Source organism: Oncorhynchus clarkii, chromosome 2 (assembly GCF_045791955.1).
Source record: "Oncorhynchus clarkii lewisi isolate Uvic-CL-2024 chromosome 2, UVic_Ocla_1.0, whole genome shotgun sequence".
Lineage (NCBI taxonomy): Eukaryota > Metazoa > Chordata > Actinopteri > Salmoniformes > Salmonidae > Oncorhynchus > Oncorhynchus clarkii.
This window is the reverse complement of record NC_092148.1, coordinates 70624590-70648556: the sequence shown is the minus strand read 5'-3', so window position 1 is coordinate 70648556 and position 23967 is coordinate 70624590. Positions and strand designations below refer to the sequence as shown.

The 23967-nt window shown below is 42.6% G+C and overlaps 1 protein-coding gene across 6 annotated transcripts in view; it reads left to right on the top strand.

Moving 5' to 3' along the window:
* The window catches only part of LOC139373070 (NLR family CARD domain-containing protein 3-like), a 30291-nt gene that overhangs the window by 5514 nt on the left and 810 nt on the right, over nt 1-23967 (top strand). For 3 of the 6 annotated variants that reach the window (XM_071113139.1, XM_071113159.1, XM_071113148.1), the window contains exons 5-24: nt 5237-5314; nt 5392-5490; nt 7581-7665; nt 7756-7978; nt 8100-9915; nt 10071-10244; nt 10466-10639; nt 11178-11351; nt 11569-11742; nt 12033-12206; nt 12395-12568; nt 17225-17398; nt 17549-17722; nt 17919-18095; nt 19356-19532; nt 19953-20111; nt 21958-22131; nt 22360-22533; nt 22815-22988; nt 23735-23908. In XM_071113139.1, the coding sequence (XP_070969240.1) occupies nt 5237-5314; nt 5392-5490; nt 7581-7665; nt 7756-7978; nt 8100-9915; nt 10071-10244; nt 10466-10639; nt 11178-11351; nt 11569-11742; nt 12033-12206; nt 12395-12568; nt 17225-17398; nt 17549-17722; nt 17919-18095; nt 19356-19532; nt 19953-20111; nt 21958-22131; nt 22360-22533; nt 22815-22988; nt 23735-23908 (4902 nt within the window). Of the gene's footprint in view, nt 1-5236; nt 5315-5391; nt 5491-7580; nt 7666-7755; nt 7979-8099; nt 9916-10070; nt 10245-10465; nt 10640-11177; nt 11352-11568; nt 11743-12032; nt 12207-12394; nt 12569-17224; nt 17399-17548; nt 17723-17918; nt 18096-19355; nt 19533-19952; nt 20112-21930; nt 22151-22359; nt 22534-22814; nt 22989-23734; nt 23909-23967 lie in introns of those variants that run through there. The other 3 variants (XR_011627533.1, XR_011627534.1, XM_071113173.1) reach the window with 2 other exon arrangements.

Genomic DNA, 23967 nt, shown 5'->3' with positions numbered 1-23967 from the left:
TCTGTCAAGTTGAAGTGTACCTATGATGAAAATTACAGGCCTCTCCCATCTTTTTAAGTGGGAGAACTTGCACAATTGGTGGCTGACTAAATACTTTTTTGCCCCACTGTATATATCATCTGTAGTCTAGGACCCTATAAATGTAAGGAGGGAGGGGTCTTATAACCCCTCCCTTTCTATTAATATAACATACGCATAATCAATTATTCTAATACATCAAACATTTGTACATCCCCAAATCATGACCCAAAGGTGAATCCTGACATGTCCCCATTTTGAGACTAATTAGTGTCACAGCTTCAATCATAATATACTCCTCTTAAATAAAATAGATTAGGCAAATCCCCCAGATCCATTTGATCCCAGGGATGGCTTTCTAAAGGGTGAAACAACTCCTGAGGTTCCTGGAATGCTGGTGGGGGTGGGTGAATCTGGCTATACTCCCATTCCTCTTGTGTCCTGGGAAGAACCACAGAGTTAAATAAACAATCGGATTAAGAGAAATTAGAAATGCACCAGTATCACCTTCTGTACTATTTGTATCAGATTCCACCAACACCATCATTCCAGCATGTTAAGGAGCAGTTAGTCATTTTCTTACAAATATAAACAGTACCAAAATCACCAAACCTCCCACCAGTATAGGAATAAACAATGAAAACAGAGTCAACCTATCACATTTCCAAATTTAGCATTAAACCAGTCACCAATTTTGTCAAAAATAGATTTTTCAGATTTTGAGAGTTTTACTAAGATCAGCAATCTTATCACTAATTTCAGTCATATTCTCAGAGGTGTCAGGGAGGAGCATAACACAATTTTCAGGATCAATAATACCTAGTACGTTACACTGTCCTCCTTCCTTTGCCAAAAATATCATCTAAAGCCAACTCATGGCGGCTGACTGCTTTCAGATTTCAGACATCTAATGAGAGTTGGCTAAATCCTTGGCTTGTTAAATTCATATGGGCCTGTAAAGAATAGGTTAAATTGTTTACCCACTTTCTTAGGACAGCCACATCTCAGGAGTGTGATTGACATACCATAAATCTCACCCGGGTGTAGGACATGATCATAGGCTTCCTGATAGTCTGGGATGAGTCGTTTGGCACGCTTCAGTACCCCAGAGTTGATTTTACCTGTTTCATTGAAAAGATTGGTGACCGGCATTCTTTAACATGAACATTTCTGTTCTCCTCAAATAACAACACCCCCCCCCCCCCCCCCCCCCATCCAGGAGGTAAAGTGAGATACTCCTTATCACTGCATACTCACATTCCTTAAAAAAGTGCTCCCATGCCTTCCTCTATCCTGGAAAGGTTTACACCTGTCACCTGTTGCTAACACAAGTCTAACACACTAAAATCCCCTTTATCATAGGAGAAACTATCACTATACTCTTCTCTCAGTTGACCCATATATTCATGACAAGCTCTAGTATCTCTCATATCTTCCCTCTACCACATTAGGTAAGTTTGCTCCCTTCTTGTGACCACCCCAACATACATGTGTCCCATAATCCCCAAATGTTCAACAGTCTTTCTAGCCAAGCACTTTATTATACATAAGTCAAACGAAAAAGTAGTCCTACCAGGAGTGGAACAATCATGGCAGACCTGGACATCATTACCTTACCCATTACGTTTCCAAATACACCATTAAACCAGTGTCCAATTTGGTTAAAGATGGTGTTGTCAGCTTTTCCCAGAGTACCTCCTAATCTAGCCAGGTCATCAATAATAGCTGTCATGTTGTCAGAGGAGTCAGGAAGCAACATCCTCATCGTTTATTCCAAGGGACTTGTAGGCCCCTCTGTCTTTAGCCAATATGTGCCATTTCATCTCTGGTCACTACTGCCTTCAAATTCTGCACATTTAGTGACAGCTGAGTAAAACCCTGTTTTATCAAATTAGTAAGGACCTGCACGAAGTTTGTCAAATTGTTAATCCATTTACTCATTACTACAACTTCCCATGCTGCGTCCTTCCTCTACATCCAAAATCATTCTTTCCAATTGGTACCGCCTGGGTTTCCCACAGAAATGCTGTGGAGGTGTGTTTCTGGAAAATCATTACCCATGTGCCAGATGTGTTCCCCATCTTCTGTAATCCTATGTACAGTGGGGAGAACAAGTACAGTGGGGCAAAAAAGTATTTAGTCAGCCACCAATTGTGCAAGTTTACAGGCCTCATCTTTTTAAGTGGGAGAACTTGCACAATTGGTGGCTGACTAAATACTTTTTTGCCCCACTGTATTTGATACACTGCCGATTTGACAGGTTTTCCTACTGTGATTTTTATCATGGATACACTTCAACTGTGAGAGACAGAATCTAAAACAAAAATCCAGAACATCACATTGTATGATTTTTAGTAATTAATTTGCATTTTATTGCATAATATTTGGTACAGAAACCTTTGTTTGCAATTACAGAGATCATACTTTTCCTGTAGTTCTTGACCAGGTTTGCACACACTGCAGCAGGGATTTTGGCCCACTCCTCCAGGTTTCAGTCGCTGGGCAACACGGACTTTGAGCTCCCTCCAAAGATTTTCTATTGGGTTCAGGTCTGGAGACCAGGCCATTCCAGGACCTTGACATAATTATTTTTAATTTTTAATTCTTTTAATATATTTTTTATTTTATTTTAGCCCCTTTTTTCTCCCCAATTTCGTGGTATCCAATTGTTAGTGGTTACTATCTTGTCTCATCGCTACAACTCCCGTACGGAGTACCTGGCGACCTTGGTTAGCGTGCACTGCGCTGGTGCCAATTGTGCTTCTCCTCACGGACCTCCCGGTCGCGGCCGGCTACGACAGAGCCTGGGAGCGAACCCGGGGTCTCTGGTGGCACAGCTAGTGCTGCAGTGCAGTGCTCTAGACCACTGCGCCACCCGGCAGGCCCTTGAGATGCTTCTCACGGAGCTACTCCTTAGTTGCTCTAGCTGTATGTTTCGGGTCGTTGTCATGCTGGAAGACCCAGCCACGACCCATCTTCAATGCTGTTACTGAGGGAAGGAAGTTGTTGGCCAAGATCTTGCGATACATGGCCCCATCCATCCTCCCCTCAATACGGTGCAGTCGTACTGTCCCCTTTGCAGAAAAGTATCCCCAAAGAATGATGTTTCCACCTCCATTCCACCTCCATGCTTCATGGTTGGGATGGTGTTTTTGGGGTTGTACTCATCCTTCTTCTTCCTCCAAACACGGCGAGTGGAGTTTAGACCAAAAAGCTGTATTTTTGTCTCATCAGACCACATGACCTTCTCCCATTCCTCCTCTGGATCATCCAGATGGTCAATGGCAAACTTCAGACGGGCCCGGACAAGCGCTGGCTTGAGCAGGGGGACCTTGCGTGCGCTGCAGGATTTTAATCCATGACGGCGTAGTGTGTTACTAATGGTTTTCTTTGAGACTGTGGTCCCTGCTCTCTTCAGGTCATTGACCGTGTAGTTCTGGGCTGATCCCTCACCTTCTTCGTGATCATTGATGCCCCACGAGGTGAGATCTTGCATGGAGCCCCAGACCGAGGGTGATTGACCGTCATCTTGAACTTCTTCCATTTTCTAATAATTGCGCCAACAGTTGTTGCCTTCTCACCAAGCTGCTTGCCTATTGTCCTGTAGCCCATCCCAGCCTTGTGCAGGTCTACAATGTTTGCCTTGATGTCCTTACACAGCTCTCTGGTCTTGGCCATTGTGGAGAGGTTGGAGTCTGTTTGATTGAGCGTGTGGCCAGGTGTCTTTTATACAGGTAACGAGTTCAAACAGGTGCAGTTAATACAGGTAATGAGTGGAGAACATGAGGGCTTCTTAAAGAAAAACTAACAGGTCTGTGAGAGCCGGAATTCTTACTGGTTGGTAGGTGATCAAATACTTTTGTCATGCAATAAAATGCAAATTAATTACTTAAAAATCATACAATGTGATTTTCTGGATTTTTGTTTTAGATTCTGTCTCTCACAGTTGAAGTGTACCTATGATAAAAATGACAGACCTCTACATGCTTTGTAAGTAGGAAAACCTGCAAAATCAGCAGTGTATCAAATACTTGTTCTCCCCACTGAATGTCACTGTTTTCACCATTTCTTATTCTCCACATCCCCGTCCACAAACGGAACAACGGGTAGATTTGGAGAGCAACCAATACCCTGCATGTGTTTTTCCATGGTTGCGATTTTCTTGTTTCACAACCATAGTGTGTGTATGAGGGTTTCCTCGACATTTGATGACTCTTCAGGTTCTGTAGCTGAACCCTCTGTTGGTTCTTCTGGCCTTTGGTCTGGGCCCTCTGCCCCTGTCCTTTGGCTCAAACCTTTTTCATCCTTCAGATGTTCACGGGGCCCTCTTCTCCCTCCAGTTGCTCATCCATGGCTCCCACTCTGGGAGATATGATGCCAGCCGGACCTCTCCTCTACCCGCAGGGCTGTTGGTGTTATCATGGTTACCTGGAACAGACCCATCTATCATGGTTGGTTCCATTTTCGCTTTTGGACCCTGAGTTTCACCCATTCTCCAGCGTTTATGGGTAGCTCGTCATGGTCTTCACCTGGGATTGGTTCTGCTGCTTTCCTAGTGTGAGAGTGAAGAAGACTTACAACAGAAGTTAGTTTATTCATGTACTCAAGATGGTCACACATTATCTATCGGTCAGTCATATGTCTCACCCCTGGGGTGTTCATTGGTTGTCTTGTTAACATTTCATTTCCAATACCTTTGTTAAGCTGCTGCACATTTTCATGAGACGAGGTAATCACTCTACCCATGTCATTCCTGTGGAATTGCATAGTTTGACAAGGGAGCATTTCATGTTCTTCTTAGCCCTCAGTAACTCTCGTTACTCCGCGGTTGATAGATGGACACAAACGTCTGGTCAGTCAACACCCATCATTTTGGCCATTTGGTTAACCACATCTCCTATGAGATGGGTCCCATTGTCTGCAGACAAACCTCAGGTATTCCAAACCTGAGTATAATTTTGCTACTGTTCGCGCAATGCAGTTGGATGGTTCCACCCACCTGGTAAACCTGTCAATTATCACCAGGCAGTATCTCTTTTCTTTTCGCTCTATCATGTCTAAAATCCATAGCTATGTCGACAAAATATCCTTTTGGAGTGGGGAACTTCTCTGGTTGCAGTGGAGTTCCCTTGTCTATATTATATTGCAAACGTGTCGCACAACGATAAATGAACTGCTTTACGTGCTGATTCAAATTCAAATTTCAAACTTTCTCCAGCTGTGTGTCTATGAAGAGTGATGGGTCCATGGGACAGCCAATCAACTTCAGAGAGGATGTCCTCTCTACAGAACAAAGGTAAAGCAACTAGTGGTGTCTGTTTTTTCCCTGTAGTTCTTAACATGATTAGAAAATAGCAACGTGCATTTTGACAGGGTCCAGCAGGAGAAACCATACTCGCCTATGCCCAGCTGTGTGTCTATGAAGGGTGATGGGTCCATGGGACAGCCAATCAACTTCAGAGAAGGAGACAGGTTAGAGCGTTCTAGCTATACTAAAATATTAACTTATTTCTCTCTCTCTTTTTCTCATTAACATGCACTTTTTTGGTTTTTAAGCTCATTACACTCTTCAATATATTAGTATTTTTGCATTGTAATGTAAACATTTTAGACCAGGGATCCTGAACTATCAGCCACAAGGCCTTTTTTTCTTGAGCGAATGGTCAGGAGGCCAAAAGATGATTACAAATCATTTGTACACTGCAAATTGACAGCAAGAAGACCAAACCGATATAAAATGTGTATACCTTGCTAACATTTGTATACGATCACATACAGTGCCTTGCGAAAGTATTCGGCCCCCTTGAACTTTGCGACCTTTTGCCACATTTCAGGCTTCAAACATAAAGATATAAAGCTGTATTTTTTTGTGAAGAATCAACAACAAATGGGACACAATCATGAAGTGGAACGACATTTATTGGATATTTCAAACTTTTTTAACAAATCAAAAACTGAAAAATTGGGCGTGCAAAATTATTCAGCCCCCTTAAGTTAATACTTTGTAGCGCCACCTTTTGCTGCGATTACAGCTGTAAGTCGCTTGGGGTATGTCTCTATCAGTTTTGCACATCGAGAGACTGACATTTTTTCCCATTCCTCCTTGCAAAACAGCTCGAGCTCAGTGAGGTTGGATGGAGAGCATTTGTGAACAGCAGTTTTCAGTTCTTTCCACAGATTCTCGATTGGATTCAGGTCTGGACTTTGACTTGGCCATTCTAACACCTGGATATGTTTATTTTTGAACCATTCCATTGTAGATTTTGCTTTATGTTTTGGATCATTGTCTTGTTGGAAGACAAATCTCTGTCCCAGTCTCAGGTCTTTTGCAGACTCCATCAGGTTTTCTTCCAGAATGGTCCTGTATTTGGCTCCATCCATCTTCCCATCAATTTTAACCATCTTCCCTGTCCCTGCTGAAGAAAATCAGGCCCAAACCATGATGCTGCCACCACCATGTTTGACAGTGGGGATGGTGTGTTCAGCTGTGTTGTTTTTACGCCAAACATAACGTTTTGCATTGTTGCCAAAAAGTTCAATTTTGGTTTCATCTGACCAGAGCACCTTCTTCCACATGTTTGGTGTGTCTCCCAGGTGGCTTGTGGCAAACTTTAAATTACACTTTTTATGGATATCTTTAAGAAATGGCTTTCTTCTTGCCACTCTTCCATAAAGGCCAGATTTGTGCAATATACGACTGATTGTTGTCCTATGGACAGAGTCTCCCACCTCAGCTGTAGATCTCTGCAGTTCATCCAGAGTGATCACGGGCCTCTTGGCTGCATCTCTGATCAGTCTTCTCCTTGTATGAGCTGAAAGTTTAGAGGGACGGCCAGGTCTTGGTAGATTTGCAGTGGTTTGATACTCCCATTTCAATATTATCACTTGCACAGTGCTCCTTGGGATGTTTAAAGCTTGGGAAATCTTTTTGTATCCAAATCCGTCTTTAAACTTCTTCACAACAGTATCTCGGACCTGCCTGGTGTGTTCCTTGTTCTTCATGATGCTCTCTGCGCTTTTAACGGACCTCTGAGACTATCACAGTGCAGGTGCATTTATACAGAGACTTGATTACACACAGGTGGATTGTATTTATCATCATTAGTCATTTAGGTCAACATTGGATCATTCAGAGATCCTCACTGAACTTCTGGAGAGAGTTGGCTGCACTGAAAGTAAAGGGGCTGAATAATTTTGCACACCCAATTTTTCAGTTTTTGATTTGTTAAAAAAGTTTGAAATATCCAATAAATGTCGTTCCACTTCATGATTGTGTCCCACTTGTTGTTGATTCTTCACAAAAAAATACAGTTTTATATTTTTATGTTTGAAGCCTGAAATGTGGCAAAAGGTTGCAAAGTTCAAGGGGGCCGAATACTTCCGCAAGGCACTGTATATCCTTATTATGCATGGGAATTAAAATCACTTGGAGCTGATTTGCTGGTGTTTTTACAATCTTCTATGTCCAACAATAAAAATCCTATAAATTAAAAAAAAAAAAAATCAATTGGGGAACCCCACCTATTAATCTATTCACCGCCTATCTCACATTATGTCCACAGAGACCAACAGGAAATATCAAAGTCAGAGACCCTGAATGAACAGTCTACCCAGAGTCAGCTAACAGACCTCTCCTCCATATTCAAGGTATACTGAAATTGATATTACCATTGAACATCTAGACATATTGCAGATTGCACCTTATTCAAGGTTTTAACTTTATTCCTTTAATGCCAGTTGCTTGAGGAACATATCATCAGTTTTGTGAAAAGTGAGCTGAAGAGGTGGAAGAGGCTTCTGACTCCAGATTACCCAGAAAGCTTTGACAGTCAGGAGGAAGATCAGGAAGTGGTGGATGCTGAACATCAGGAGAGCAGTGCCAGATCGGAGACTCTTAATATCACACTGCACATCCTGAGGAACATGAACCAGAAGGAACTTGCTGATACACTTGAGAAATGTAAGAGCTCTGCCAAACACTCAATTGTTGATCACAGTCCTATATGTTTTTCATATCAATCATTATTTACAAATAGTATGTGATTTAATGATATCTTAAATATCCTTGCATTTCCATTCAGACGAGCGTCATGACAGGTGCCAACATAAGCTCAAATCCAACCTGAGAAAAAAGTGTGAGCGTGTCTTTGAAGGAATTGCTAAGCAGGGGAAACCTACAATCTTAAATAAGATCTACACAGAGCTCTACATCACAGAGGGCGGAAGTGGAGAAGTCAACAAAGAACATGAGGTGAGACGGATTGAGACAGCATCCAGGAGACCAGTAGAGCAAGAGATGCCAATCAAATGCAACGACATCTTCAAACCCTTACCTGGACAAGACAAACCTATCAGAACTGTGCTGACAAAGGGAGTCGCTGGCATTGGAAAAACGATCTCTGTGCAAAAGTTCATTCTGGACTGGGCTGAAGGAAAAGCAAATCAGGACACCCACTTCATATTTCCTCTTACTTTCCGGGAGCTGAATTTGATGAAGGTAGAAAAACACAGTTTGATGGACCTCCTCAATATTTTTTTCATGGAGACAAAAGAATCAGGAATGTCTATCTCTGACAAGTACAATGCTTTGTTTGTCTTGGATGGTTTGGATGAGTGTCGACTCCCTCTAGACTTCCAGAACAATGAGAGCTGTTTTGATGTCACAGAGTCAACCTCAGTGGACGTGCTTCTAACAAACCTCATCAAGGGGAATCTGCTTCCATCTGCTCTCCTCTGGATAACCTCCCGACCAGCGGCTGCCAATCAGATCCCTCCTGAGTATGTGGACCAGGTGACAGAGGTACGAGGGTTCAATGACCCACAGAAGGAGGAGTACTTCAGGAAAAGAATCAGCGATGTGACCCTGGCCAACAAAATCATCACACACTTGAAGTCATCAAGGAGCCTCCACATCATGTGCCACATACCAGTGTTCTGTTGGATTTCAGCCACTGTTCTACAAAGATTGTTGGCTGGAGCAGAGAGTGGAGAGATCCCCAAAACTCTGTCAAAAATGTACATGCACTTCATAATGTTCCAGATAAAACAGAAGAATCTGAAATATCATGGCGACAATGTCATTGATCCCCACTGGGATAAAGAGATAATTCTGTCACTGGGAAAACTGGCATATGAGCAGCTGGAAACAGGCAACCTGATCTTCTATGAAGAGGACCTGACAGAGTGTGGCATTGATGTCAGAGAGGCATCTGTGTACTCTGGAGTGTGCACTGAGGTCTTCAGGGAGGAGTTTGGGCTGCATCAAGGGAAGGTTTATTGCTTTGTGCATCTGAGCATCCAGGAATGTCTTGCTGCTTTTTATAGGTTTCTTACTTTCAACGATGACTTCAACACAACAAAAAACAATCAGCAGTCCATCCCCAAGAATCTGAAGAGGCGAGTCAAAATAATGCCTGCAATTCACTTCTATCAGAATGCAGTGGATAAGGCACTACAGAGTGAGAATGGCCACCTGGATCTTTTCCTCCGCTTCCTTCTTGGCCTCTCGCTGCCATCAAATCAGACTATCTTTCGAGGCCTACTGAAATGGACAGGAGGTCGCTCAAAGATTGACACGGAAACAGTTGAGGTCAACAAGAAAACAATTGATTACATCAAGGAGAAGATCCAAGAGAATGCCTCTTCAGAGAAGTGCATCAATCTGTTTCACTGTCTAAATGAGATGAATGACCCAACCCTAGTGCAGGAGATTCAGAGCTACCTGAGCTCAGGAAATGTCTCAGGAGCCAAACTCTCACCTGCACATTGGTCAGCTCTGGCCTTTGTGTTGCTGACTTCAGCAGAGGAGCTGGGTGTATTTGACTTGAAGCAATATAGTGGATCAGATGAGGCTCTTATGAGGCTGCTGCCAGTGGTTAAGGCATCCAAAACAGCTCTGTAAGTACTGTCCCTGTGTAATGCAAGCAGACATAAGCCAATCATGCTCCTTCATTCAAATGAATCCTCTCTACCAACATTTCCCAGTTTCATGAGATAGCAAAGCTAGTGGGGATGAATGACTTTTATACTTTTTTACTCCAATTTTCTTCCAGGTTAAATAAGTGTAGCATCTCAGTTATGTCCTGTGGAGCCCTTGCCTCAGCACTCTGCTCAAGCTCCTCTAGTCTGATAAAGCTGGACCTGAGTGAGAATGACCTCCAGGATTCCGGAGTGGAGCTGCTCTCTACAGGCCTGGATAATCCGCTATGTAAACTGGAGACATTGAGGTAGGCTACTTTCCCTGAGAGATGTCTGGGCCTGTATTCACAAAACCTTTTATCATTAAGAACGATTGTTTTGTTTTTTGTGTGTGAAATCTAATTTGTTATTCAAAAGGAATCTAAACAAGTTAAGAGTTTTTTCTTCACTGGCCACTGTTGCCATGGAGGAATCAAACTAGTGTGGCATTGTATTGAGTGTAAAGAGTGAAGAGATGTTCTCTCTGCAGCCTGTCAGCCTGTGGAGTCACAGAGGAAGGCTGTGCTTCTCTGGCCTCAGCTCTGAGATCAAACCCCTCTCAGCTGAGAGAGCTGGATCTGAGCTACAATAACCCAGGAGACTCAGGAGTGAAGCTGCTCTGTACTGTCCTAGAGAATCCATGTTGTAAACTGGAGACATTAAGGTGGGGTCATTTCTCTGTTACATATATATGTGTGTGTGTGTGTGTGTGTGTGTGTGTGTGTGTGTGTGTGTGTGTGTGTGTGTGTGTGTGTGTGTGTGTGTGTGTGTGTGTGTGTGTGTGTGTGTGTGTGTGTGTGTGTGTGTGTGTGTGTGTGTGTGTGTGTGTGTGTGTGTGTGTGTGTTATGTGTATATATATGACTTGGCCATAGGACTCTATAGTCTTCATGTTTCTAAATGACTCTGGGCCTGCATTCACAAAATCTCTTATCACTAAGAATTATTCTCTAAAGTTTTTTTTGTATGTGTGAAAATCTTACAATTATCATTATTTTGTCCTAAGTGTAATAATTCACCTGATAGTAAGTTCTGAAAACCATGAGACTTAATAAACCTGCAATAAGAGTATACAAAAGTAATCTATTCAAATTAGGAGTCATCTTTACTGCCCTCAGTTGCCATGGAAGAATAAAACAAAGAACGTCATGTGTGTAGCATTGTATTGAGTGTTAAGGATTTAAAATATATTATTTCTCTGCAGCCTGTCAGCCTGTGGAGTCACAGAGGAAGGCTGTGCTTCTCTGGCCTCAGCTCTGAGATCAAACCCCTCTCAGCTGAGAGAGCTGGATCTGAGCTACAATAACCCAGGAGACTCAGGAGTGAAGCTCCTATATGCTGTACTGGAGGATCCACACTGTAAACTGGAGATACTGAGGTCAGTGTAAATTAAAAAAACATTGTTTTAATGCTGATCATATAGTCATTGATACTTTCAATAGATTACACGACACACTCTATGATACATTGGGTTACTGTCATGGTCTAACATATTAAAATAATTTAGAATATTGAATAATTTGCTGTGGTAATTTCACAGATTTATACATCTCGGTTTACAGTGAGAGAGTGATTGATCTGTTGTCTCTGTGTAGGCTGTCAAACTGTGATTTCACAAACAAAGATTGTGCTTCTCCGACTTTAACTCTGAAGTCAAACCCTTCTCACCTGAGAGAGCTGGACCTGAGCTACAATAACCCAGGAGACTCAGGAATTAAGCTACTTTCTACTGTACTGGAGGATTCTCACTGTAAACTGAAGACACTGAGGTGAATACGGTCATAACAAACTAAACTAATGTTAATTGATATACAACATTTTAACATTTTCATTTATATTTTTATCTTATTTGAATGAATATTATCTAAACCTGTTGTACTAGATACAGTATCATACTAAACAGATGTCATATAGAAATGTACCTAGTGCATAGATCATGTTCAATAAGCTGGTGTTTAGACCAGTACATGCCCCCCGCCAAGTACATGTCTGCCTCTTAATTTGTTCTGCGATGTGTTGAAATGGTCTAATAGACAAGCGGCTGTTTCTCTTACCGCAGGTTGTCAAACTGTAGAATCACAGAGAAAAGCTGTACTTTTCTGGCATCAGCTCTGAGATCTAACCCCTCACATTTGAGAGAGCTGGATTTGAGTGGGAATAACCCAGGAGACTCAGGAGTGAAGCTGCTCTCTACTGTACTGGAGAATCCACACTGTAAACTGCAGACATTAAGGTGAGTGTGGAATTTAGAGGACATTTTCCACTAACATTTCTTTCAAATTTTTTTATATCCACTGTTTATTTGGTCTGAAAAAGTTACATTTGCATTTTTGTAGTTGTTAATTGAATAGCTTTGAATATTAAATTAGAAACGTATTTTATGTTGAAAAGTTTCGGACTGAAATATTATTTTCTCTCAAGGCTATCGTGCTGTAGAATCTCAGAGGATAGCTGTGCTTCTCTAGCTTCAGCTCTAAGGTCAAATCCTTCTCATCTGAGAGAGCTGGACCTGACTGACAATGAACCAGGAGATTCAGGAGTGATGCTGCTCTCGGCTGTACTGGAGGATCCACGCTGTAAACTGGAGACACTAAGGTGAGAATGGAGGTTTGGGGTCTGTACTTCCAAATACTTTACTCCAAGCTAAACCAAGTTCACTTTAAACAATAATTTGACAGATTTCACCTGGGGATAACTGAATATGCTTAACTGAATATTTTCTTAACCAATATTTTATAATAATCATGACATTGGTCACACCTTTCACCATTTGAATATAAGTTCATATGTACTGTATGTATTGACGTAAACACAATGTTATGTTTTATAATGATAATGTTTGAACAGTCTCCCTTTGTAATGAAGCACATGTCAATGACACTGAAACAAATGACTGGTTGGAGAAAGACTCTTTTATTGTATCTCTTCAAGGTATAGCCAAGAATCCCGAAACAAAAGAGAATATGTTGGATTGAGTAGCGCGTTCCGTTTGCCAACAATACTTTGACGTAAGGCGCAAAAGTCAAGTGTTAGTTGTGCAAGCCAGTTCCTAAAAAAAATTGAACTTGTTAACCATGTTTTTACCATGTATAAAGCTGCCCATTTTAAACGTACATGCTCTAGCAATGTGAAATATATTATCAGAATAATGATTGAAGTGTTGGTAGAGTATAATCATAAAATTTAACCTACCTTGTGTGTTTGTCTGAAGTGAATATGTATTGTGTGACTTAAAGTAGAAGTTATGGCACAAGTTGTTGAAGTGTGTGTTTATGATGTTATATGTCCATGGGAAATTATGCATTTATGGTAGGAATGTGTTTTGGGGCTATCATGATGGAACATTCCTAGTTGAAGGGAGTTCCTGGAAAGAGTACTTAGGTGCTCAGTTGTCTTTTGCCTGGGGGAGAGCAGGCTGGACAGGTAACAGGTTGGCTAGAGTTAGACCTTGGGGAGAGCAGGCTGGGCAGGTAACAGGTTGGCTAGAGTAGAGTTATACCTGGGAGAGAGCAGGCTGGACAGGTAACAGGTTGGCTAGAGTAGAGTTATACCTGGGAGAGAGCAGGCTGGACAGGTAACAGGTTGGCTAGAGTAGAGTTATACCTGGGGGAGAGCAGGATGGACAGGTAACAGGTTGGCTAGAGTAGAGTTATACCTGGGAGAGAGCAGGCTGGACAGGTAACAGGTTGGCTAGAGTAGAGTTATACCTGGGAGAGAGCAGGCTGCACAGGTAACAGGTTGGCTAGAGTAGAGTTATACCTGGGGGAGAGCAGGCTGGACAGGTAACAGGTTGGCTAGAGTAGAGTTATACCTGGGGGAGAGCAGGCTGGACAGGTAACAGGTTGGCTAGAGTTAGACCTGGGGGAGAGCAGGCTGGGCCGGTAACAGGTTGGCGAGAGTTACACCTTGGGGAGAGCAGGCTGGACAGGTAACAGGTTGGCTAGAGTAGAGTTAGACCTGGGGGAGAGCAGGCTGGGCAGGTAACAGGTTGGCTAGAGTAGAGTTACACCTGGGGGAGATCAGGCTGGACAGGTAACAGGTTGGCTAGAGTTACACCTGGGGGAGAGCAGGCTGGACAGGTAACAGGTTGGCTAGAGTAGAGTTAGACCTGGGGGAGAGCAGGCTGGACAGGTAACAGGTTGGCTAGAGTAGAGTTAGACCTGGGGGAGAGCAGGCTGGACAGGTAACAGGTTGGCTAGAGTTACACCTGGGGGAGATCAGGCTGGACAGGTAACAGGTTGGCTAGAGTAGAGTTATACCTGGGAGAGAGCAGGCTGGACAGGTAACAGGTTGGCTAGAGTTACACCAGGGGAGAGCAGGCTGGACAGGTAACAGGTTGGCTAGAGTAGAGTTATACCTGGGAGAGAGCAGGCTGGACAGGTAACAGGTTGGCTAGAGTAGAGTTAGACCTGGGGGAGAGCAGGCTGGACAGGTAACAGGTTGGCTAGAGTAGAGTTATACCTGGGAGAGAGCAGGCTGGACAGGTAACAGGTTGGCTAGAGTTACACCTGGGGGAGAGCAGGCTGGACAGGTAACAGGTTGGCTAGAGTTACACCTGGGGGAGAGCAGGCTGGACAGGTAACAGGTTGGCTAGAGTTAGACCTGGGGGAGAGCAGGCTGGGCAGGTAACAGGTTGGCTAGAGTAGAGGTATACCTGGGAGAGAGCAGGCTGGACAGGTAACAGGTTGGCTAGAGTTACACCTGGGGGAGAGCAGGCTGGACAGGTAACAGGTTGGCTAGAGTAGAGTTATACCTGGGAGAGAGCAGGCTGGGCAGGTAACAGGTTGGCTAGAGTAGAGTTATACCTGGGAGAGAGCAGGCTGGACAGGTAACAGGTTGGCTAGAGTAGAGTTATACCTGTGAGAAAGCAGGCTGGACAGGTAACAGGTTGGCTAGAGTAGAGTTTGACCTGGGGGAGAGCAGGCTGGACAGGTAACAGGTTGGCTAGAGTTACACCTGGGGAGAGCAGCCTGGACAAGTAACAGTTTGGCTAGAGTAGAGTTATACCTGGGAGAGAGCAGCCTGGACAGGTAACAGGTTGGCTAGAGTAGAGTTACACCGGGGAGAGCAGCCGGGGCAGGTAACAGGTTGGCTAGAGTAGAGTTATACCTGGGAGAGAGCAGGCTGGACAGGTAACAGGTTGGCTAGAGTAGAGTTACACCTGGGGGAGATCAGGCTGGGAAGGTAACAGGTTGGCTAGAGTAGAGTTACACCTGGGGGAGAGCAGGCTGGACAGGTAACAGGTTGGCTAGAGTAGAGTTACACCTGGGGGAGATCAGGCTGGGAAGGAAACAGGTTGGCTAGAGTAGAGTTACACCTGGGGGAGATCAGGCTGGACAGGTAACAGGTTGGCTAGAGTAGAGTTATACCTGGGGGAGATCAGGCTGGGAAGGTAACAGGTTGGCTAGAGTAGAGTTATACCTGGGGGAGAGCAGGCTGGACAGGTAACAGGTTGGCTAGAGTAGAGTTAGACCTGGGGGAGAGCAGGCTGGACAGGTAACAGGTTATCTAGAGTAGAGTTAGACCTGGGGGAGAGCAGGCTGGACAAGTAACAGGTTGGCTAGAGTAGAGTTAGACCTGGGGGAGAGCAGGCTGGACATGTAACAGGTTGGCTAGAGTAGAGTTAGACCTGGGGGAGAGCAGGCTGGACATGTAACAGGTTGGCTAGAGTAGTTACAGTTTTGTTGTAAGTATTAGAGTTCAAATAAAATAAAATAAAATTGTATTTGTCACATACACATGGTTAGCAGATGTTAATGCGAGTGTAGCGAAATGCTTGTGCTTCTAGTTCCGACAATGCAGTAATAACCAACGAGTAATCTAGCTAACAATTCCAAAACTACTACCTTATACACACAAGTGTAAAGGGATAAAGAATATGCACATAAAGATATATGAATGAGTGATGGTACAGAGCGGCATAGGCAAGATGCAGTAGATGGTATCGAGTACAGTATATACATATGAGATGAGTATGTAAACAAAGTGGCATAGTTTAAAGTGGCTAGTGATACATGTATTACATAAAGATGCAGTAGATGATATAGAGTACAGTATATACGTATACATATGAGATAAATAATGTAGGGTATGTAAACATTATATTAAGTAGCATTGTTTAAAGTGGCTAGGGATATATTTTACATCAATTCCCATTATTAAAGTGGCTGGAGTTGAGTCAGTGTGTTGGCAGCAGCCACTCAATGTTAGTGGTGGCTGTTTAACAGTCTGATGGCCTTGAGATATAAGCTGTTTTTCAGTCTCTCGGTCCCAGCTTTGATGCACCTGTACTGACCTCGCCTTCTGGATGATAGCGGGGTGAACAGGCAGTGGCTCGGGTGGTTGTTGTCCTTGATTATCTTTATGGCCTTCCTGTGACATCGGGTGGTGTAGGTGTCCTGGAGGGCAGGTAGTTTGCCCCCGGTGATGCGTTGTGCAGACCTCACTACCGTCTGGAGAGCCTTACGGTTGTGGGCGGAGCAGTTGCCGTACCAGGCGGTGATACAGCCCGACAGGATGCTCTCGATTGTGCATCTGTAGAAGTTTGTGAGTGCTTTTGGTGACAAGCCAAATTTCTTCAGCCTCCTGAGGTTGAAGAGGCACTGCTGCGCCTTCTTCACGATGCTGTCTGTGTGGGTGGACCAATTCAGTTTGTCTGTGATGTGTACACCGAGGAACTTAAAACTTACTACCCTCTCCACAACGTTTCCATCGATGTGGATAGGGGGGTGTTTCCTAAAGTCCACAATCATCTTCTTAGTTTTGTTGACGTTGAGTGTGAGGTTATTGTCCTGACACCACACTCTGAGGGCCCTCACCTCCTCCCTGTAGGCCGTCTCGTCGTTGTTGGTAATCAAGCCTACCACTGTTGTGTCGTCCGCAAACTTGATGATTGAGTTGGAGGCGTGCGTGGCCACGCAGTCGTGGGTGAACAGGGAGTACAGGAGAGGGCTCAGAACGCACCCTTGTGGGGCCCCAGTGTTGAGGATCAGCGGGGTGGAGATGTTATTACCTACCCTCACCACCTGGGGGCGGCCCGTCAGGAAGTCCAGTACCCAGTTGCACAGGGTGGGGTCGAGACCCAGGGTCTCGAGCTTGATGACGAGTTTGGAGGGTACTATGGTGTTAAATGCTGAGCTGTAGTCGATGAACAGCATTCTCACATAGGTTGCCAGAATAGTTTCTACTGAGAATACAGTAGTCTACTGTTTTCATATTATTATTTTTTTTTACTTTTCTCTTATACTGCAGTCTATCATGGTGTGTTGTCAAAGAAGGCGGCTTTGGTTTTCTGGCTTTAGCTCTGATGTCAAACCCCTCACATCTGAGAGAGCTGGACTTGAGCAAAAACACCTTAGGAGACTCTGCAGTGATGAGGCTCTCTGCTGTACTGAAGGATCCACATTGTAAATTGGAGAGACTTAGGTAAATACTGTCACAACTCATGAAGTAAAACAATAATAATTGTTCCGGTGTCATGTTATATTAGGCTTTAGATGTTTTCAGTTGAGATATTTGGACATTTATTCCTACGTTATTTTTATGTGTAGTGAAGAAATCCCTCTTCCTTTGCAGGCTGTCACACTGTAGTGTCACACAGGAAGGCTGTACTTTTCTGGCTTCAGCTCTGAGGTCAAACCCCTCACACCTGAGAGAGCTGGATCTAGACTGGAATTCCGAAGTAAAATTAGGAGTGAAGGAGCTCTCTGTGGTGCTGGATGATCCACTCTGTCGGTTGGAAACACTGAGGTGTGGATATGATAAACAATATTTCCAGAACCACCTTGTTTTAGTTGCAGTTGTAGTGTTAATGATGAATAATATACACCATTTTAGCAGGTGCTTTATCCAAAGGGACTTACTGTACAGTGAGTGCATCAGGCTTGGGGTCAATTCCAGTATGTCAGTTTTACAGTGAGGTAAAGAAAAGCTTCTCTGTCTGCAGGCTGGTAGGTTGTAGTGTCACAGAGGAAGGCTTCTGTTCTCTGGCTTCAGCTCTAAAGTCAAACCCCTCACACCTGAGAGAGCTGGACCTGCGCCACAATTATGAAATGGCTTCATCAGGAGTGAGGCAGCTCTCTGCTGTACTGGAAGATCCACTCTGTAAATTGGAGATACTGAGGTAAAATGTGACATATTGACCATATTGTTCCTTAGATGGTACTGTAAACATCTGTTACTAGTACTATCATATTAGATCATTTATTTGAGAAACACATGCAGCTATGTAGGACATACTGTACAACACCACAACTATTACACTTGTTCTCTGCTTTTACTGGTACATGTTATCATTTTTTTACATTATCATTCTGCTGAAGGACCAACATGTAAAAGTATACAGTGGGGAGAACAAGTATTTGATACACTGCCGATTCTGCAGGTTTTCCTACTTACAAAGCATGTAGAGGTCTGTAATTTTTATCATGGTTAGACTTCAACTGTGAGAGACGGAATCTAAAACAAAAATTCAGAAAATCACATTGTATGATTTTTAAGTAATTAATTTGCATTTTATTGCATGACATAAGTATTTGATACATCAGAAAAGCAGAACTTAATATTTGGTACAGAAACCTTTGTTTGTAATTACAGAGATCATACGTTTCCTGTAGTTCTTGGAGCCACTACTTAGTTGCCTTGGCTGTGTGCTTCGGGTCGTTGTCATGCTGGAAGACCCAGCCACGACCCATCTTCAATGCTCTTACTGAGGGAAGGTTGTTGGCCAAGATCTTGCGATACATGGCCCCATCCATCCTCCCCTCAATACGGTGCAGTTGTCCTGTCCCCTTTGATCATTGATGCCCCACGAGGTGAGATCTTGCATGGAGCCCCAGACCGAGGGTGATTGACCGTCATCTTGAACTTCTTCCATTTTCTAATAATTGCGCCAACAGTTGTTGCCTTCTCACCAAGCTGCTTGCCTATTGTCCTGTGGACAGGTGTCTTTTATACAAGTAATGAGTTCAAACAGGTGCAGTTAATACAGGTAATGAGTGGAGAACAGGAGGGCTTCTTAAAGAAAACTAACAGGTCTGTGAGAGCCGGAATTCTTACTGGTTGGTAGGTGATCAAATACTTATGTCATGCAATAAAATGCAAATTAATTACTTAAAAATCATACAATGTGATTTTCTGGATTTTTGCTTTAAATTCCGTCTCTCACAGTTGAAGTGTACCTATGATAAAAAATTACAGACCTCTACATGCTTTGTAAGTAGGAAAACCTGTAAAATCAGCAGTGTATCAAATACTTGTTCTCCCCACTGTATGTAGCAGTAAGAGTGGAGTGAGTACAAGCGTAATAGTTGTGGCATTGTATGTATTATGTTACTGTATATTACTGTAGTAGTGAATGAAGAGCTTCTCTCTTTGTCTGCAGACTCTGTCTCCATCACTCTGATTATCAAGGGGAAGGCTTTTCTAATCTGGCCTCAGCGCTGAGGTCAAACCCCTCACACCTGAGGGAGCTGAATGTGGCTGGTTACTCACAAGACTCTAGACTGAAGCTGTTCTCTGCTGCACTGAAGGATCCACGCTGTAAACTGGAGAAACTGATGTGAGGTGATAAGTTATCTTAATGATTGGTAGTAGCACACTATTTTGACAATTTGAAACACAACCAAGGCCCGTCTCACATCTTAAAAATTAAAGTCAACACAATGTTCTATTTTCCAGATATTGTCAGAATAACTGCACTCTTAGAAAAAAGGGTTCTTTGGCTGTCCCCATCGGAGAACCCTATTTTGTTCTAGGAAGAAACGGGGTTCTACACGGAACCCCAAACATTTCTACTTTGAACCAAAAGGGTTCTACCTGGAACCAAGGGTTATTTAAAAAGTTCTCCTATGGGGACAGCTGAAGAACCCTTTTATGATAGCACCTTTTCTTCTAAGAGTGTAGTATTCTATCCCATAAATGAATAATGCAGATCAATGTAAACAGAATGAATTAAGATATAATCTTTCTCTATCTGCAGCTGTAGTGTCCCAGAGCAAGACTTCGCTTCTCTGGGTTCAGCTCTTAGATCAAACCCTTCACACCTGAGAGAACTGGGCCTGCAATTCTCAGAAGACTCAAATTTGAAGCCTCTCTTCTCTGTACTAAATAATCCACTCTTTAAACTGGAGAAACTAAGGTGAGTGCATGGCAATAACTCGAGATACAAAATTGAAATTATAGATAATGTGACTCACTGAATTAAACATACTAATTACTCTCATCATCCTAAATGGACTCAACAAGAAACCTATATGGTTTAGTTAATTCAAGTTTGTATTGTTATGTTGTACAGCTACTGAGGAATAATCTACAGAGTGAACAATACACATAACTGAACCATATGGGTTTTATGTTGAGTCCCTGGTCGTGTTACCAAATAACCATTAGTTGATAACTATTAAGATATTAGCATCTGAAGAGTATATTTCCAAAATGTTATATCCACCAATTTTTTTAAAGAATTCTGTGTTTTTTCTCCAGCAATATGGGTGCGAAGGGATCACTAAGAGGTTAAAGTGTGTAAAATATTACTGTTCTCAGATTTATTTTTATTATAAATTTGAGGTGTATATTCAAATATTTTTTGGGGAGGGTAAACCCTATATATGTGGTTGTCTCTCAAACACTATATATTGTTTAGCTGGAATGGAATCTTCATACCCTGTATATGTGACTGTGATATGTGGTTGTCTCACCTAGCTACCGTATCTTAAGATGAATACACTAATTGTAAGTCGCTCTGGATAAGAGCATTTGCTAAATGTCCAATGTAAATATTTTACATACAGAACTCATGTTACTGTATTAATTCATGTTTTAAAATGTTGATGTCACAAATGTGTACAGTTCTTTCTAAAAAAATCTAGTTATGTTAAATTTGACTGTAAAACCTAGCAGTGCTACTTATTTCTCTGAGAGTGAGGCGCATATATTGTGTTTTGCAAATAAACATGGTTTTGTCTCTCTGAAATGTAACCAAGTGATTTTAAACAAATAATTGTAATTGAACAAGCCCATGCCGTGATTAGATATGAAAAGAGATGTGTGTTATTTCACTAAGTTCTTTAAACAATAAAAGCTATTTACCATTTCTGAAAATGGATATACATTCAGTAGGTAGACCACCCCATTCACGAAAATGGTTCACTCCTACAGACAGTGAGTCAGGTGGCCATGGTTTGTTATATAAAACAGGTATCGAGGCATTCAGTTAGTGTTCAGTTGAACGTTTGAATAGGCAAAATGATTAACCTAAGCAACTTTGAGCATGGTATGATCGTCAGTGCCAGGAACGTCCGTTCCAGTATCTCAGAAACGGCCGGCCTACTCGGTTTTTCACGCACTGCAACAAACAAAAATCATCCAGTCAGCGGCAGTCCTGTGAGCGAAAGCAACTCGTTGATGAGAGGTCAAAGGAGAATGGCAAGAATTGTGCAAGCTAACAGGCAAGCCACAAACTGGCAAATAACGGAGCAGTACAACAGTGGTGTGCAGAACGGCATCTCAGAACGCACAACTCATTGGTCTTTGTCACGGATGGGCTATTACAGCAGACGACCACACCGGGTTCCACTCCTATCAGCTAAAACGTGGGAAAACATTGCCTTGTCTGACGAATCACGGTTCCTGTTGCATCATGCTGATGGCAGAGTTAGGATTTGGCATAAGCAGCATGAATCAATGGCCCCATCCTGTCTGATGTCAATGGTTCAGGCTGGTGGCAGGGGTGTAATGGTGTGGGGAATGTTTGCCTGGCACACATTAGGTCCCCTGATACCAATTGAGCAACTTTTCCATGCCCAGAAGAATGTAGGCTGTTCTCTAGACGTAGGGGGGTCTGACCCGGTACTAGATGGACCTAATAAACTGGCCACTAAGTATATAGCATTTTGGAAAGAAACTCATCTGTATTTAAAACAAATATTACCTGATTAGTAATATGTGATCGGTGTCAGTTAACAGGTTTTCTCCTGTATCTACAGGCTATCAGGATGTGACGTTGAAGAGAAAGGCTGTGCTTTGTTCTCAGCTCTGAGGTCAATCCCCGTTTCCCACCTGAGAGAGCTGGACCTCAGCAACAATAAACCAGGAGACTCAGGAGTGATGCAGCTCTCTGCTCTACTGGATGATCCACGCTGTAAACTGGCAAAGCTGAAGTGAGCAGGGAAACTAATTGTAAACATTTCCGTTTTGAATATTGTCTAAAATATATTTTTTCCAATAGATAACATACTTTACATAAAGATATTTTGCACAAAAAAAGCCTCTTTTGATATTTTACTATCAGTGTAAAATACGTTGTTGATCACTGCCTGCTCATGCCACACCCACCTTAATCAATGACTCAGGCTGATGGATATCATACCATCTCTTTATATCTGCAGACTGTCAGACTGTGGTCTTACAGAGGAAGGATCTACATCTTTGGCTTCAGCTCTGAGGTCAAACCCCTCCTACCTGAGAGAGCTGGACCTCAGCCAGAATACACCAATAGACTCAGGAGTGAAGCTGCTCTCTGCTGTACTAGAGGATCCACGCTGCAAACTGGAGAAATTAAGGTGACTGTTAAGATGACTAGATATAAACCTTTGATCCAGTTTCTCTACAGCAAACATTATTGTTGGTGATTTTTATAGACTGACTTGTGCACTGAATTAAGCATTACAACTGAATACTGTTCTTCACAGTGCATTACATGTGAATAGAATAATTACAAAGTTGATAGTCATTATTAATGTATGTAACCAAGATCATATGAATTGAAATAACCTTAAAGTTCTGATATACTACATCATTGTAATCATACCGTGTTGATATATAATTAATTCTCTCCACACAGCTTGTATAACTGTCGAATTAAGGAGGAAGGTTGTGTTGCTTTGGCTTCAGCTCTGAGGTCAAACCCCTCACACCTGAGAGAGCTGAACCTCAGCTGCAATAACCCAGGAGTCTCAGGAGTGAAGCTGCTCTCTGCTGTACTGAAGCATCCACTCTGTCAGCTGGAGATACTGAAGTGAATATTTTCAACTAAACATCAATAATGTGCATCTGTTTAATGAAGTGCTATTGCCACCTGTTGAACTTTCACACAAATACAACTGTATAACTATATCAAGCTTTTCTGTATACATCAGCTTGTTATCAATATGAACATAGTCTGAGCATGTTGTGAGTCATGCAGTATATTTTGTACAGCAGATGAATCACTAATCTACATTCATTACCTCACTAAAGATAATACATACATTATCTGAGTCACTGAATATCATGCCTTGTGTGTTTTAAATGATACTTGCAGTTGTATCTCTAGAAATGTACTGTCGCAACTAAACATGAATCTACTTAATGAAGTGAATCACACACAGCCCCCCCTTACGAAAAGAGATTGCAGTATAACCGCAGTATGCTACATCCAAAATAAGTTATTTTTTTACTGCAGTAATTGTGCAGTGTAACTGCACTGTTACTGCAGTTTCAAAACTACAATATTTTCTGTAAGGGCCATATCAGGCTTATGTATGCATCAGCCTGTTATCAACAGTATGGCTATGAACATTAGTCACAGTCATGCTTTGTGTTCTAAATGAATGGTTCTGCACATCTCTTGGAATGTAAAACAACCTGGTGTTTTGACATAAGCAATGCTTAACAACATGCATCATATTTTCTGCATACTCTGACTATTCTCCACCCATGCTAAACAAATCTCAAACTGCATAGAGTTGTGATAGTGAGGTGCTTCTCTCTTCTCCTCTGCAGGCTTTGGCACTGTGCAATCACAGAGGAAGGCTTTGCTTCTCTGGCTTCAGCTGTGAAGTCAACCCCCTCACGCATGTGGCAGCTGGATCTGAATGGGAACGATCCAGGAGACTCAGGAGTGAAATTGTTCTCAGCTGTACTGAAGGATCCACAATGTAGACTGCCCAAACTGATGTAATGAATTAATCAACCACAACAAAAAATCCATTCATTTTTGGGGTTTAAATAAAACA